Raw genomic sequence first — 17464 nt, 5'->3', positions numbered from 1 at the left:
GTTGGATTAGATGCCCTTTAAGATTTGTTTCAGTATTAAAAGTCTTATGCCTTGTGGTTTTTGTATTACTGCCAAAAGGAAAATGCAGCCAATTTAATATACTCTGAGGCCAGTGGAAGTAAAAGCAAGATGGAGCTATTTTAGTCTCTATGAGTCTGTTCTTGGGAATAATTACTTTGTGGAAGAAATACTGTGTGATTGATGTTTTATTTCTTAACAACCTAACCTGACTCATCTTAGTTTCACAGATAATCCGTTAAAGTTTGTTTCCTTGGTGTTAGATTCTTTTCTAAAGATAAATAAACTTTGCGTTTTCTTCCTTTCTTTTTTTAAGGTACTGTCCAAGAAGCTGGAACATTATTAGCCAGCAAGAATGTTCGTGTCAACTGCTTGGATGAGGTAAAATTTAAAATGTTTAATAAGATGTTTTACTTCCTATGAGAATAGATAATGTATAAAATCTAATAGTAAGAGTTGTTTTCTAGCATTTGTCCTCAAGTTATATTAAGCTCTGAAGCAAATATAGCAAGACAGGTTGCAAAAGACAAATAGCATGTAAAAAATGTTTAATTTTACTGGTAATCAAATAAGTGACAATTAAACCAATACTATATCATTCTTATGAAGTATGGGAAACACTGGACTTGTATATGCTAATGGATTAGGTATAAATTGACATCACATTCTGGAAAAAATTTTTAGAATATTTCTTATTTTTAAACATGCATACCTTCAATCCAGCAATTCTCCTTCTAGGGAAGGTTAACTGAACCTAAACTCTACATTATACAACAGTTGTATCCAAAATAACTTTCTGAGATGATGGTAATTTCTCTTCCAATCTGTCCAGAATGGCAACCATTAGCCATGTGTGGCTAGTAGCTACACTATTATGCAGGACAGTTCTAGTACTATAGACAGTTAACTGAATTTCTGTTTCTCATGCATTAAAGCAAGTGTTTTGTTAACCCTTTACCCACACATGGATAGCAAAATTAATATCAGACAAAATAAAGCTAAAGCAAAAAACAAACAAAAAAAAGATGAAGACTCTTTGTTATATGTCATTAATAATCCTCCAAGAATATGACAGCATTAAGCCTTCACTAATAAGCCTATAGCTTTGAGGTTCATAATGAAAAAGATGGAAATCAAAGGAGAAATTTGTAAGACCACTAAAACATCTTCTGGTTAAGTAGGAGTATACAAGGGTTAGAAAATTGGATAACCTAACAGTCTCTGCACTGTGCATAAGACAGAAATAGTACATCTCCATTTTATGTGGAACACTGATAAAAATTTGCATGTGAATGATACTAATTTGTATAGGAAAATTTTAGCTAATTTTGAACAAGGTTACCAAATGTAATATAACACTGAAAATAAAAATTTGATCCAAATAATAAAACATATAACCCAAATGCTTGTTAAAATTCTGAATAATTCTTAGTTAATGGAAGAAATAGAAGTAAAAATTACCTACTATTTATAGCTGAAAGCACAATATTTATCAAAAGCTACTGTTGATCAAAAACTGGTGTCATGTGGCCAAAATCATATTCAGAGGAAGTTTTGTAGCATTTATTATTGTACTTTAAGTCTTTGTGGTGTTCTGAGCTTTCAACTCATGAAATTAGATGAAAAATAGTATACTCAGAAAATGCAGGAAATGAATTAAGAAAAATAAAATAGAAATAAAAAATTTAAAAAGTCACTAAACATAAGCAACAAAAGAAAAAACAAAAATGAAAACCTTTGTACTTCACACCATCCAAAAAAGTAAAAAGAAAGCCCACAGAATGGTTTTACAGATCCTATCTGGTAAGGGATTTGTAACTGAAATGTGTTAAGAACCCCTACAACTCAATAATAAAAATTACAAATCACCCTATTTAAAAATGGGCAAAGGATCTGAATAGACATTGCTCCAAAGAAAACATACAAATGGCCCATGAAAAAAGGCTCAAAATTAGCTGCCAGGGGAATGCAGATCAAAACCACAGTGAGAGGCTACTTTATACCCACTAGGATGGTGAAAATAAAAGAGATGATAACAAGTATTGGTGAGGATGTGGAGAAACTGGAACCCTCATGCTTTGCTGGTGGGAATGTAAAATGGTGCAGCTGCTCTTTAAAAATGGATTGACAGTTCCTAAAATGATTAAACATAAGAGTTACCATATGACACAGCAATCCAGGTGTATAACTAAGAAAAATAAAGCATATGGCAATACAAAAATTTTGAACATGAATGTTAATAGCAGCATTATTCGTAACAGCCAAAGTGCCAAAGGTGGAAACAGTTCAAAACATCCATCAACTGATAAGTGGATAAACACAGTATGTGTATCTATGCAATGGAGTATTACTCAGCTATAAAAAGGAAAGACATCTTGGTGCATGCTACAACATGGTAAATGTCAGGTAAAATTCTGCCAAGTAAAATAACCCAATCAAACAAGATTGAATATTATATCATTCATTTATAGGAGAATTCAGAAATGAGCAAGTCCAGGATACAGAAAGCAGATTCGTGGTTGACTAGGGCTGGGTGATGGGATTGGGTGGGGGCCAACGGGAATGATGTCAGTGGGCATGGTGTTTCTTTTGGGTGTGACAGAAGTGTTCTAAAATTGATTGTGGTGATAGTTGAACAACTCTTAAAATACTAAAACTTATTTAACTGTAACATTAAATGGGTAAATCATATCACAATGAAACTATTAACAAAGAAAAGATAAAACAAAGTTATCAATTTAAGACCCCCAGCCCCCCCCCCCCCAAAAATAGACAATTCTGAAAGTAGAAGCAAGAAAATTATATGTATGAACACCGAGGAAGTAAGTGAGAGCATAACCTGCAGTGAGAAAAAAAAATTGTCATAAATTTTTTGTTTAAGCTAATTCATTTGAAAACCTATGTGAAAGTAGTGATTTTGTAGAAACATTAAAATGAACATATTCATCTCGTATAGAAGTATAAAAATGGAAAATAAAAGATTTGTGTAAATGTATTTAACTGCCAACTACCTTTTAAAGCTACAGACCTGAGTAAGTTTTACAAAATGTCCAAGGACCATTTAATTCTCATTTTACACAGATTGTACCATTAATTCATAAAAATATGGGCAGATGCCCAGCTTATTTGATAAAATAATCCTAATGCTGATTCCAAAATAGGAAGAAGCCCAAGCAGACTATGGGCTCAGTGCACTTTGTAAATAAGGATTCAGAAACACTATATAAAATACTAGCAACTTTATACAGTGGTGTATCAAAAGAATAATAAGACTTAACAAAGTAAGGTTTCTCCAAGAATGACAGGATGATTCAGTTTAGAAAATCTTATGTAAATCACTATTTTACAAAGTAAAAGAGAAATGATCTGTAGATCATCTCAATAGATATTATAATATATTTGATAAAATTTAGCTACTGAGGGTAAAAACTCTTTAACAGATTAGGGTAGAGTGGCTCTTCTGTAGCTTAGTAAAAGAATGAGTTTCTGGAAACCCTCCACAAGCACTGGCATCCTATTTAATGTTTAAAACATGAGACACACTCTTATACAATACTATCCTATATATGTTTAAACCTGGAGAAGGAAATGGCAGCCCACTCCAGTATTCTTGTCTGGAGAATTCCAGGGACAGAAGAGCCTGGTGGGCTACCGGCCATGGGGGTCACGGAGAGTCGGACACGACTGAGTGACTAACACACGCTAGGAGCACTGGGGTCAAGACAAAGAGGTCCTGGACTCTGTGAGCGAGCTGCACGCAGATTTGGCCTCCTAGGTATTCCTTGAACACAGAACACCAAAGAGTTTTACTCTTGCAGTCTCTTTACTGGAACATTCTTCTCTGTTTAGTTGCTGAGTTGTGTCCGGCTCTTTGCAACCCTGTGGACTGTAGTGCCCCAGGCTCCTCCATCCATGGGATTCCCAGCAAGAACACTGGAGTGTGTTGCCATTTCCTTCTCCAGGGGATCTTCCTGACCCGGGGATCAAACCTGCATCTCCTGTTCTGGCAGGAGGATTCTTTACCGCTGAACCACTGGGGGAGCCCATTCTTCTTCTAGTTGCTCAATATTTGCATCCTTCCTCCAGGGCTTTGTTCAAAATGCCACCTTGTCAGAGGGATATTCTTTGACTGTCCTTTTAAAAATACCAACCTCCCCTAACCTTCTGGCATTCCCTCTCCCGCATACGCAGTGTTGTCTCCCTAAAGCACTTACTACCACCATCTGCCTTGTCACCCCTACTAAAATTTAAGTGCCCAGGACTTAGACCTCAGGGGTATGGCTTTGTTCATTGATACCCACTGTGCATAGGTTTGTCTGACATAGCTTAGGCACTCGTAAGTATTTGCTGATTGAATGCTTTTTTTAATGATAATAGAATTATAACTTAGTAGACTAATATTGATGAATTCTTTAAGAGTTATGGGAGAGAAACTTTATTTTTAATGTCATCATATCTAAAGTTTTTAAAACTACTCCCTTATTATTTTCCCATTACTGCTGTCAGGAAACTTTGACTGCTTCTACTAAGTTGCCTCTTGTACAACCTCCTAATAATTCTCATGTCAACATACCTCTGATAATATGGAGTACTATGTTCATAAAAATAGTCTAGAATCATTAAAAACAATTCAATTATGTTAGTATTCTAAAATTTGCCAAAAACGCGTTTATATATTTTAGACAGGTTTTCACCCAAAACAACTGAAATTCCAGCACTCACAGAGTCTCTTTTCTGGGTTCTGAGAAAATTTACTTATAGGAAACAGCTCATTTATTCATCCACCAAATGCTTTTAGATACTTAACATATAAGGTTGTATGTTCATTGGATATGGACAAAACATGTGGAGACTAAACACTGTGGCCTGGTGTAAATACTACTGATCATTTCTCCATATAATCATATATATGACCAAATCATATTTATGATTAAAATATAAATGTGATTTTGAGGATCATTGTTTTAAAAATGAGGGCATTCTAATATACACTTCTTGCATCTTGTTTTTCTCATTGGCAGTAGTAATTCGTGAAAATTTCTTCAATTCAGTAGATACAGATGAATTCAATAAGTATGTAATAATATTCCATGCTATGGATATACCATATTCAACTTTCCCCTTGATAAGCATTCTATTTATTTTAAGGTTTTTCCTTACTTTTTTCTTTTCTTTTGTAGTGCATTTATGTCTGCTTGTTCCATTTGTTTCTCCAAGAGCTACCTGTAGGGGAGATGAGAGCTCTGATAAATTTAGTTTCAGTCTTGCCCTGGCCATTTTATTAGTTAAGTGAGGTTGAGCAATTCTTCTCTGAATCTGTTTGCTAATCTGTTGAACAGCTGAGGTAATGAAACTATCTTTTTTCCTCAGCAGTTTATAGAAGATCCAAGTGAGAAGTGAGTATAAAAATGTAGATTATAAAGATGATTTTATTAATTCATTTTATTTTGTGTTCTAACTTAATTGCATAAATTGTTCGTAGGTGGGGGAAAGGTAAATAAGTAAAATTAATATTTTTTTCCCTTTCTCTTAAAGAATGGAATGACTCCTCTAATGCATGCTGCATATAAAGGAAAACTTGATATGTGCAAATTACTTTTACGGCATGGAGCTGATGTAAATTGTCATCAACATGAACATGGATACACAGCCCTCATGTTTGCTGCACTTTCTGGTGAAGTTTTAGCGTTTATTCTAATACATTAATAATAGTCACCTATAGACATTTGTTATATGTATATTTTTTAATTAAGTGCATTTTTGTTGTAGTAATTTTAAGATCATGTCTTATGGAAAGACGTGATGCAAATTGGTTTTGAAAAGGTACAATGTATGAAATATGTTATATAGTTAATTTGGTGATGTTTCTTTAGTTATTTAAATCACCTGATTCTATTGATGGTATGCTTTGTTTAGTCATGAGGCTTGATCTGTTATTCTTACAAGTTTGATGTTCTATAGATGTATATTTTGAAGTAATATTGAAGCTTCTTTGTTGTTCTCTTAACAAAATAGCTGCTATGATACAGCAATTTGCTTCACTGACATTTCTGTATGAAATAGGATGATCTGTTTAGAAACTTACTCTGATTCATGTTTCTTATAATTTGTTAAATGAAGACAATTTGGGAAGTATCTAAAACTAAGTGGAATTATCTGTACTTGTTACAGTTTTTAAGAAAATATGTAATATAATATTATCATGCTTTGAAAGCAGTAATCTGTAGTTTTTTAATCTTGGAACTGGAAGGCGTTTCTAAACAAAACATAAAATATAGACTTCAAAAAGGGCAACAGTGCCTAATTTGATTACATAAAATCTTAATATTTCCATATGTAGAAAATACCTTACATAGAGTTAAAATATAAATTAAACAATATGGAAAATAGTTATTACATGTCTCAAAGGGTGCTCAGTTCAGTTCAGTCACTCAATCGTGTCCGACTCTTTGTGACCCCATGGACTGCAGCACGCCAGGCCTCCCTGTCCATCACCAACTCCCAGAGCTTACTCAAACTCATGTCCATAGAGTCAGTGATGCCATCTAATCATCTCATCCCTTGTCGTCCCCTTCTCCTCCTGCCTTCAATCTTTCCCAGTATCAGGGTCTTTTCCAGTGAGTCAGTTCTTCGCATCAGGTGGCCAAAATTTTGGAGTTTCAGCTTCAACATCAGTCCTTCCAATGAACACCCAGGACTGATCTCCTTTAGGATGGACTGGTTGGATCTCCTTGCAGTCCAGGGGACTCTTCAAGAGTCTTCTCCAACACCACAGTTCAAAAGCATCAATTCTTCAGTGCTCAGCTTCACATCCATACATGGATACTGGAAAAACCATAGCTTTGACTAGATGGACATTTGTTGGCAAAGTAATGTCTCTGCTTTTTAATATGCTGTCTAGGTTGGTCATAGATTTTCTTCCAAGGAGCAAGCATCTTTTAATTTTATGGCTGCCGTTACCATCTGCAGTGATTTTGGAGCCCAAAAAATAAAGTCTCTCACTATTTCTATTGTTTCCCCATCTATTTGCTGTGAACTGAGGACCAGATGCCATGATCTTCGTTTTCTGAATGTTGAGTTTTAAGTCAACTTTTTCACTCTCCTCTTTCACTTTCATTAACAGGCTCTTTAGTTCTTCGCTTTCTACCATAAGGGTGGTGTCATCTGCTATTTGAGGTTATTGATATTTCTCCCAGCAATCTTGATTCCAGCTTGTGCTTCATCCAGCCCAGAATTTCTAATGATGTACTCTGCATATAAGTTAAATAAGCAGGGTGACAATATACAGCCTTGACGTACTCCTTTCCCGATTTGGAACCAGTCTGTAGTTTCATGACAGTTCCAAATGTTGCTTCTTGACCTGCATACAGATATCTCAGGAGGCAGGTCAGATGGTCTGGTTTTTCCATCTCTTTAAGAATTTTCCACAGTTTGTTGTGATCCACACAGTCAAAGGCTTTGACATAGTGAATAAAGCAGAAGTAGATGTTTTTCTGGAATTCTCTTGCTTTTTCTATGATCCAGTGGATGTTGGCAATTTGATCTCTGATTCCTCTGCCTTTGCTAAATCCAGCTTGAACATCTTAAAGGGTGATATCATTATATATATAAGGTTCTTATAAATCAATTGGAAAACAACAAATACTACAGTAGACAGTTAGACAGAAAATTGAACAGGAACAAAAAAAATACAACTGAATAAAAAACTCAAAACTGCTCTCATGAACAATCAGAGAACTTCAGATTAGGACAACAAATGATAGTTTTTCACTTACAGTATTGGCAGAGGCTAAGGAGGAGTGATGAAGCCCAGCACTGGCCTGGGAACTTTTGTGTATTGTTTTGGGGAGTGCACATGAGCCTAACCTTGCTGGGAGGCTGCCTGGTAAAATACATTTAAAATATACATAACCTTTGATCCTACAATGTTTTCCAGGAACTGTTCCTAAGGAAATCATAATTCAAATTTGCAAAAAGTAATGGAAAGTGCTATTCACTGAGTATAGTTTATAATAGCAAATGATCTGTAATGATTCCTATAGTCAAAGAATGCAAATAAAATAACTGAATGTTTAAACAGGACAAAGCGTAGAAAGATAGGTCCTCGGCCGTCAGCAGTTCTCTCAGGGCCTCTAGGAGTAAGGGAGGGGATGAATTAGTAGACATTAGTGAGGACTTTGATTCATTTTCTTTTTTCTGTCTTTGTTTTTTTTTTTGTTTGTTTTGTTTTGACTTTATCCTAAGCAAGGAAAAACATCCTTTGTCTTGTTTTTTTAAAAAAATGATATTCAAGTCTGTGCCATTTTTGTACTACTTCATGTTTTCTATTCTTTTCTAGACAATAAGGTTGATTTCTCTGTGGGTTCTGTCGCATTTTATTTTTTACTGTAGTTATGATAAATATTTTGGGAAAAATGAAAATATCTACTAGATAGAAACCTGAAACTAAGTGGGGAAAAAACAGTATGGATTATTTAAAAGGCAGTATTTGAATGAGCATTCCTTATTTTTAACAAATATTTCTTTTCAACTCTAGGTAATAAAGACATCACGTGGGTAATGCTGGAAGCTGGTGCCGAAACAGACGTTGTCAACTCTGTCGGAAGAACAGCCGCTCAGATGGCAGCCTTTGTGGGTGAGTTTTTAGGGCAGTGTTACATTAGATTATACCCCAAATTTCCCCCATGGAAAAAAATGCCCCTTTGCTTCTCAGAGTGTAAATACTGCCATGTTTCCTTTTTAAAAAGCAAACATTTACAGTTTTGTCTAACTTAATGAAACACCGGATGACATTTTGGAGAACATGAACAAGCTTTTTCAAGCTTCCACTCTGAGATAGTGTGGTGAGGCCTTTCTGTTGCAGTCAAATGCTTGAAAGAGAATAGTTTACTCCTCTAAGGAAGTAGTTAAACCTAGTATTTAAGAATAAGACTGTGGTGTCAACTATCTGGGTCGACATTCTGTTTGCACCACCTAATAAGAAGTTATTTAATGATTCTGATCTTCAATATAATGGTTACATGATTATTAAAAGGATTAAATGAAATGATGGACCTTAAGAGCTTTAACTGTAGCTCTCAATGAAGGCCATCAGTTATTCCTATTTATAATAATTATAACAATGATATCGAATGAGTATTAGTGATAATACAATATACAGCTGTTTCAGTATCATCCTCAGCAACCGTAAACATTTATTCTGTGTGTCCAGTATTTCTTGGTATGTTAATCCTGTTACTTGATATAGGGGGTTTAGAAGAGAGTGGGAATGAATATTTGATGCTAGGTATTTTGGCCCCACTGAGTTGGCAGTTAGCAGAGTCCACTGATAGAAAAGCAAAAATAGAAACATCTTATTGGGAATACAGTAAATAGCTTTGTGAGACCTAATGATTCATGAAACAGATACTTAACATTCACAACCTATAGATCAAGCATCACTCTAGATGCTTTGGTGAATAAAACAGGATGTTTGTGTATTTATGGCACTAAGTGGCTAATAGGAATAACTGTGTGAAAATATACTCCAGCGGATGACTTAAGGGTTCCATAGAAATACATCAAAGGAAGGGATCTTCTCTCCCATTCCAAGGGAATTTCAAGAGAGAAATTACTTTTAAGCTGAGATATAGGGGGAATTAATCAGATATGGGGGACAGTTAACTATATATGGAATTAAAATTTATTATTGTATTACTTAAAGCTACTCATAGTAGGTACAGTTGATTAAGTCAAACAGTCACAGAGTCACTTTTTTACAGCTCTATGAAAACAAATATTCTTGTTTTATTTTAACTCAGTTTCAGGAAGATTTGAGAAAGGTATGACCTTGCTGGGCAAATTGTAGAGAAATATTTGTCTCCCATAGTTAAGGGCTCCCTGGTTGCCACCACCTCACCTCTCAGCTAATTTTGAGGGTGTCAGTGTAGTTAGAAAAGAACATTAAACTAGGAATCATGAGACTCATATTTTAGTTCATATCTGCTCCTAATTATTTCCAAGATCATAGGCAAATCCCTTCACTGCCACATCTTCAGTTTTCTGATACGCACAATGATGCCAGGGAATTAGATGATCTGAAATTGTTTAACTCTGCAAGTTTTCATTATGTCCACGATGTAATGAAATAGAGCTCAGATAGAGGTTAAGTATCTTTCCCCAGACCACAGGGCTGAAAGTAGTAGAGGAGTTTGTGTTTCAACCATTAATAGAATAGTTTTTAAAATCTAAGGTACAAATGTCTGCATTTCCATCCTAGAGTGAGGGTAATGTTTTCATTCCATTTTAATCTATTTAGACTAATTTCATAGAAAATTACATTGCAACCTTTCAAGTTGACATTATATTTTCCTTATACTTAGTAATATTAAAAACTCGTTCTCCCACTTTTACGTCCCTCAATCAGGTCGATACATATACATTTGTACTCATATGTGCAAGATTTTTTTCATCTTTTAAAAATATGGTCATACAAATATATTCTTGCGACTTTCTTCACTTTCCAGTACACCATGGAAGTCCCTTAGGTGATGGTTTGTGTGTTTTGATGTATTTCCTTAATGTCATTGGCTTATCCTTGTTAGAGTACATTTCCTTTGTGTTTTTATTAACTTAAAAAATCAAGAATGCTTTTCTGTTCCACTAGTACGTACTCTCCTATTCACAACGTTCCCAGTTAAACCTGTATTCCTTGGTTATTATCTAGAAACGAACAAAACTGTACCCTGTACCCCACCCTTAAGGTATTGTATTTGTCCATTTAGCAACCCCAACAGGATGAAATCATTAAAACTCAGTTTATTTCTCCACATTCTCTGTGTTTGCCTTGTCAGGCATCAGGGCTTTCCTTTCCTCCTCCACTACTGCCACTGGCTGTGGCCTTGGCTGAGACAGTCTAGAATTTTTAGTACCAATATATTATTAGAGTGTCATCCACGGTGTGTTCTTTCTCCTTTAGCAGTCCCCACCATCTAGTATATAATTTCTCTGTCGTGCTGTCTCCACCCATTGGGATTAACTGTCTCTGCTACCAAGGGCGGCTGTTCTTTCTCCACAGTCTCTTTCCTCCTTGCTCCATCTTGATCATTGTTCTCATTCAGTTTCTGATGATAGGACCTTCTCAGATGGTACATAGGTTGTACATGGTTTGAAACCCATCAAAACCAAAGCTATCTTTTTTCTCTGAAATGCAAGCCGTGTCTTGGCTAGTTTCATGATTCTTGTATCAGTGCTCTGTTCTCTTATATGTAGACATTACTCCACAGTTTTCTAAATCCTGGTTTTGCAAGTGAGAATGTGATTTGTCTTTGTCAGCTTTTCATTTCTTATGCTGGAAGTATGTTTCAATTTCAGTTTATCCTTGAAAGTGAAAAATTGTACTGGATGTGTCTGATTGTATTTATGTTCTCATTAATCCTGCCTAGGACTGACTCAGTGAGCCCATTTAGTCTAGAAGACTCGAGTCCAGTGACCGTAATGATGGGACTCAAAGTGGTCCCCACCCAGCTCCCACTCCCAGCATTTATTTTCTATGTTAATAGTACTGTTTTTTTTGCATGTATTCTCAATTCATAAATTAAAAACTAATAAAGCTAAATATTTAACAATTTCAGTTATAAAAAATTAAATATACATTAAGAACTTGTAAAGATAAATTTTAAATATATATGTATATCACTCCTACAGAAATTATTGATGGATTATTTAAAATATCAGAATAACCTAAGCAATATCTAAAATGAGAAAGATAAATCTTGGAAAAAAAAATAACATATTTTTTTCCTTCTCCCAAAGGTGTAATTTTAAAAAACTCCTAGTCTTGTGATAATGTCATTGTTATATAGCCATTATTTTTATGCACAGATATTTCCAACTGCTAACAAGGCTTTTTCTGAGTCTACTAATTAGGGGACTGATGAGAAGACGTAGTTACAAGCTAAGTCTATGTTTTTCTCTCTCTGATTCTTTTAACTTCAAATTTTCCTAGGTCTCTTTATATGTTGAGAAGCTTTTTCAGAGTATCTTTTTTTTTTTTTTAATCGGGAACATCTATTTTTTTTATTGAAGCTGGATGTGTTTTAGAGCTTCCCTGGTGTTTTGAATAAGCAGTGCAGTTTGTCTTCATCTTTAGTTTCTTCATATACAGTTGTAAATTCCTGCACACTGTTACCTGCGTTCATTTTGGTGTGGTCATGTTTACATGCTGCTTGCAATATATTTGCTTGATTGTCATTTTCCTCCCTTCTTGAAAATTATGTAGGTCAAAATGATCTTTCCAAACAGAACACTTTATATTTTTAGTATTTCTTGTGACTGTTTGACTTCTCAAGATTATATATAATGGAGATTTCTGGTTTAAAAAAAGAATAAGAAAGTGATGTTTCAGTACTTAAAAATAGCATCAAACACCAAAAATGATACATGATCACTACTAAAATATGCTTTCAAATCATGATTGTGTTGTTTTATCATTTAATTATTAATTCTCCCTCCATTTCTTTTCTTTTCTTTTTTTCCCTGGATCTCGTTTTTTTCAGCTCTCTCATCTTTCCCGTAGTGATTTCTATATCCTAATTTTTATCTCTTTTGAGATATTTTATCTACTTCGTCTTCTGCATTACTATTTTAGTTCTCCATTGTAACCAGGATTACCTTTCTCAGTTTGTCTGTTAACTTTTAAAAATGGAATTTGTCTGTGGTCCATGAGAGTCTCTTTACATACAAAAATTGATCTGCTTAAGTGATCTTCGGTGGTTGTCTTTAAGGTTTGGTTGTGGAGTGGTTGTAGTAGATGTTATAGTACATGTTCCACAGAAGAGGGCCTCTGTTGGAGACATTGCATAGTCTTCTGTGATTGTATCCCCTTGGGTCTGCATCTCCTAGGCAGTCAGGTAAAGCTGACAGGGTCATGGAGCCGTGAAGGGCTGTGCCGTCTCTCTATATTATGGGCCCAGGGTCAACAAGCCAGGAAATATTTCAGCCTCTGCTGAGACACAACTCTTGGGTTATCCTCGAACTCTTGGGCAAGCTCAGAACTTGACCAGCCTCAAAGATCCACCTGGCCCACAGCACAGTCCCCCTGCAAGTCACCTGCTGTCAGCAGGATTGAGCAGATGCTCCCTGGACCGGTACACAAGTGGGCAGGGGCCACACGGGCCACCCAGAGCAGACCGCTGTCCCAGAGCCCCGGCATCTGGGTCTGCTCCGCAGGACTCTGTCACAGGTCCCTCAGCCCTCATCAGGCAGAAAGGAGGAAGAAGTCTGTCTTGCCGAGATTCCTGGAAAAGCCTGCAATTGCAGATGTGCCCTGCTTGTCCAGAGGGGCCACTTCCTTGCTCCAGAGAAGCAGTGGAGAGGGAGCCAGTGGGCGGGAAGCAGCAGGAACACACAGTCAGGCGGCCAGCTTCCCCAGGGGAGGTTCTGCTTTCCTAGAACAGTTTTTACCTCTGGTTATGGCTTCCAGAAGTGGCACAGGGATCTGTGAGGAGACACAGTGTGGATTCCAAGCTTATAGAAGCAAAAGCTTTTTCTCTAATTCATTTCACCAGAAGGTGAGCTTTTCTCAAATCCAGGGGGAGGAGGGATTAGCTTAACAAAATGGGTAGTAATTATAATGACAATAAGAAACTTAATACAGAATAAACTTAAATTTTGTGTAAAGAAAGCCAGATGTGATTAGGGAAGAATGAACATCATTTGTGTAGGAGTGGAAGAAGAAACATTTAAATTATGCGCAATTTTTATTAAATATTTAGGGTCAGTTTTAAGTAGAACACTGCTTTTTTATTATTGTTGTTGTTATCCACATAATCTTCTTATGTCTTGTAGATTCTGTGTCTTAAAAGGGGATTATTTCTTGACTTCGAAAAGCACGCTTATAGATGTTTCCTAAAACATTTTACCTCTCCCCTTCCTCCCCTACTCTCCTAAAAGTTAAGGACATTGATGCGTGTTTACTTCAGAAAACAGAACAACATAATTAAAAATTGGAAAATGTCTTATTTTGAATGATAATACATTTCCTATTTTCCTATTAAAAGGTCAACATGATTGTGTGACTATAATCAACAATTTCTTTCCTCGAGAGAAACTGGATTATTACACTAAGCCCCAGGGACTGGATAAAGAACCGAAACTGCCCCCAAAGTTGGCAGGCCCACTGCACAAAATCATCACTACAACAAATCTTCATCCTGTCAAGGTACTGTAGTTTATTATATTTGCTTTCTATTTAAATTGTGTGTGTGTGTGTGTGCGCGCGTGCGTGCTTAGTTGTGTCTGACTCTTTGCGACCCCATGGACTGCAGCCCACCAGGCTCCTCTGTCCATTGGAACTTTCTAGGCAGGAATACTGGAGGGTTGCCATTTCCTTCTCCAGGGGATCTTCTCAACCCAGGGATCGAACCCCAGTCTCCTGCATTACAGGCAAATTCTTTACCGTCTGAGCCACCAGGGAAGCCCATTTATATATTGCTTTAGAATTTAAACTGCTCTTAGTATATGGGGTCCTGATTGTCTTGGGTTGCTTTTTGTTGATGTCACACGTGTGATAGGCTCTCCCGTTCAGTTGATACACTGAAGTAGTGCTCTCGTTTGAAACCTACAAGAGAGTGAGGGCCACAGGCCAGAGCCAGAGGAAGAGCAAGGCAGAGAGGTGGGTTCAGCCAAAACCCAGCTTCCGCTTGTCTCACAGTGAGCTCCGTTTATTAGCAGCTCCAGAGAGGCAACGAAGACAGGCTTTCCTCTATCAGTAAGTCATGGCTGACGTCTGCCCCCGGGGGGCAAGGACAGCCGCCCAGATGGTGCCAAGTGAGGTGGCTCTCTCTGGATGAAGGGAGTTCCCCGAGGAAGGAGGCAGGTCTGAGCCATAGCAGCCAGAAGTCGCAGTCACGGGAACCTGGTGTGTGGGCCTGGTAACGAGGATCTGGGTGAGGGACCAACAGCATCCAGTACAATAATTACCTTCCAGGCAGTGTTCGGAAATGTAATCATGAACACATTTCTTTCATCCAAGTAGGTATCTGATGCATTTAAGTAGTACGGTTCTTCCAGTAAATAGTCAAATCACACAGATTTTCAAACTTTGTGAACCAGCTCGGAAGTTCACATAGCATACCTGGTAAACTTCAAGGGTTATCCTGAACTATTCCCACTGCTGTTTTCTTCATATTTTATATATGACCTTTTTGTTTATAACATGATTATGTTTTAAAAAATTAATCCAAAAGAATATAATTTTTTCCATGAGTCATCTCAGGAAACAGCACTGACCTTTTTCAGACTTCAGTGTCTGCCATATGCCTTCATTCATAATGTGTAGATTTGATAGTAATTCAGAGCTATTTGGGGGTTTCTTTGGTTTGTTTTTTAATATTTATGTATTTATTTGACTATGTTGGGTCTTAGTTGCGGCATGTGGGACCTAGTTCCCTGACTAGGGATTTAACCCGAGTCCCCTGCATTGGAAGTGCAGTCTTAGTCACTGGACCACCAGGAAAGTCCTGAGAACTATTTGTTGAGCAAGATGTATGTTGGGTCAAAAACTGAAGTTTTCCCTTAGTACAAGGTGTTATTATAATGTACTGAAATGGATTTCCTTAATATGTTACAAAAGAAAAATCTGGAATATACTGATCATTAGAATCAGTGGACAGCTCTCATGAAGTAACTCTTTTGAAGACTAACACACACTTAAAGATATAAGTTATAAATTATATATATAATATTATTACTTTATTACTGCATCCCTTGGCATATGGTCTTTTGAAGTTTGAGGCACAAACAAACAAATAGCTTTCATGTGGCCTTTCCCCCAAGTTTTAATAATGTTCTGGACCATCAAGAGAGATGGCAAAGTAGCAGATCCTTTCCCACACAACAGACAAGTGCAGTCTATTCTGTTTTTATTTTTCAAAACTCAAATGTATTACTTAACATTTTGAAAGAACCACTAGATGAAACACTTTTGATCCTCGCCAGGCAAAAAAAGAAATTCTGCCATGGAACAGGTGTTTGTGTTTCTAGTGGAAATTTTATAGGACTTAGAATTTAACCGTTAGAAAAATACTTAGCCTCTTCTGTTTCAGTCTTCTTTCCCTCCCAGCACATGCAGAAAAGAGAGAACTCCTGGAAATGATGACATTGTCTCTGTAGTATTCTTTCTTGGAGTGGAGTGGGCGGGGGTGGGAAAACAGGAGTTCCTAGGCATACAGCATCTCTCAATGTAGAGCACGTGTGTGGTTTTATAAGGCCTTCATCACTCCCCCTCCAGTCTGAGCGTGACTCAGGGGTCCCCAACATCTGGGATCTAATGCCTGATAATCTGAGGTAGAGCTGATAATAATATTGGAAATAATATTAATAATGGAAATGAAGTACACAATAAAGGTAATGCACTTGAATCATCCTGAAACGAACTCCTCCCCAATCCCCCTCTCCCCCATGGAAAAATTGTCTTGCACAAAATCGGTCCCTGGTGCCAAAAAGGTTGGGGAGCACTGCATTACAGGATATTTTGGGTTTGATTTATTTAAAGAAGTTTTCTCTATGTTTCTGATTCAGTGTGTCTTATGTCTGTTTCCACCCTTTGAGATTGCAGTAATTTCAGTTATTGTGACAGTTGGGTCTGTGGAGTAATTTTTGATGTTTACACAGAACCTAGTCTCTCAGGGTTAAATATCTCAAGAATTATTGTACCTGCGATTATCTTTAAAGGCACATGTTTTGTGTAAGTTAGATTAAGGGTATATTTATACAGACAAATTGTAAACTAAAATAGCCTACATTTTATTTTTTAGAGCACTTGGTTTTATGAGAGACTACTCTATGATTATAGTACCTTCTTTCAGACCAGATCTTGCCTTTTGTAGATATAGTCTATTTGCTTGAAAACCTTTTTTTATCCACACTTTAGTTAAAAGCTGCCCAGTTGCTTTGGTTATGGCCCATTTTCATTGCCTTACCCCTTTTCAAGCTGGTGTGGGTCTTCAGAGGGCATATTATAAAAAAGTAACTAATAGCCACCAGTCAAATCAAAGGCCTTTAAAAATAAGCACAGTACAACACTTGACCCAACAGTGCACCTTTTGCGCAGTGTACCTAACACAGATACGTTGGTGAGGAGGTTAAGTGGCTGCTATAGCAATAAGGATGTTTGTTTTCAGCAGGGACTTAGGGAGTTGTGCTGATGCCCAGGATATAGACGTCTATAATGGAGAAAAACAGAGGCAGGAGGAAGAGTGACAATAGAGGTTAGCAGGGTCCGTAAGTGATCAGGAGATAGATGTGTGCAAGTGATCCTGTTTTTTTATTATTAACATGATTCTTAAGCAGAATTTATTTATTCATCCTCAGTAATTATTAATAATAATGTTTCCCTTTGTAATAAATATCCCTTTATAATGCTTCAGAGACTAAAGGAGGGAAACTAATTCAAGTATTCTTTCTT

The 17464-nt window shown here is 36.7% G+C and overlaps 1 protein-coding gene across 1 annotated transcript in view; it reads left to right on the top strand.

Annotated features, from left to right (window-relative positions):
- ANKMY2 (ankyrin repeat and MYND domain containing 2) overlaps positions 1-17464 on the top strand; it is a 38759-nt gene that overhangs the window by 9180 nt on the left and 12115 nt on the right. The window contains exons 2-5 of the mRNA XM_043872974.1: positions 335-399; positions 5554-5692; positions 8555-8653; positions 14058-14218. Coding sequence (XP_043728909.1) covers positions 335-399; positions 5554-5692; positions 8555-8653; positions 14058-14218 — 464 coding nt within the window. The remainder of the gene's footprint in view (positions 1-334; positions 400-5553; positions 5693-8554; positions 8654-14057; positions 14219-17464) is intronic.

The sequence above is a fragment of the Cervus elaphus genome, chromosome 18 (assembly GCF_910594005.1).
Source record: "Cervus elaphus chromosome 18, mCerEla1.1, whole genome shotgun sequence".
NCBI lineage: Eukaryota > Metazoa > Chordata > Mammalia > Artiodactyla > Cervidae > Cervus > Cervus elaphus.
The sequence above is the reverse complement of the archived record's forward strand: the minus strand, read 5'-3'. Positions and strand labels throughout refer to the sequence as shown.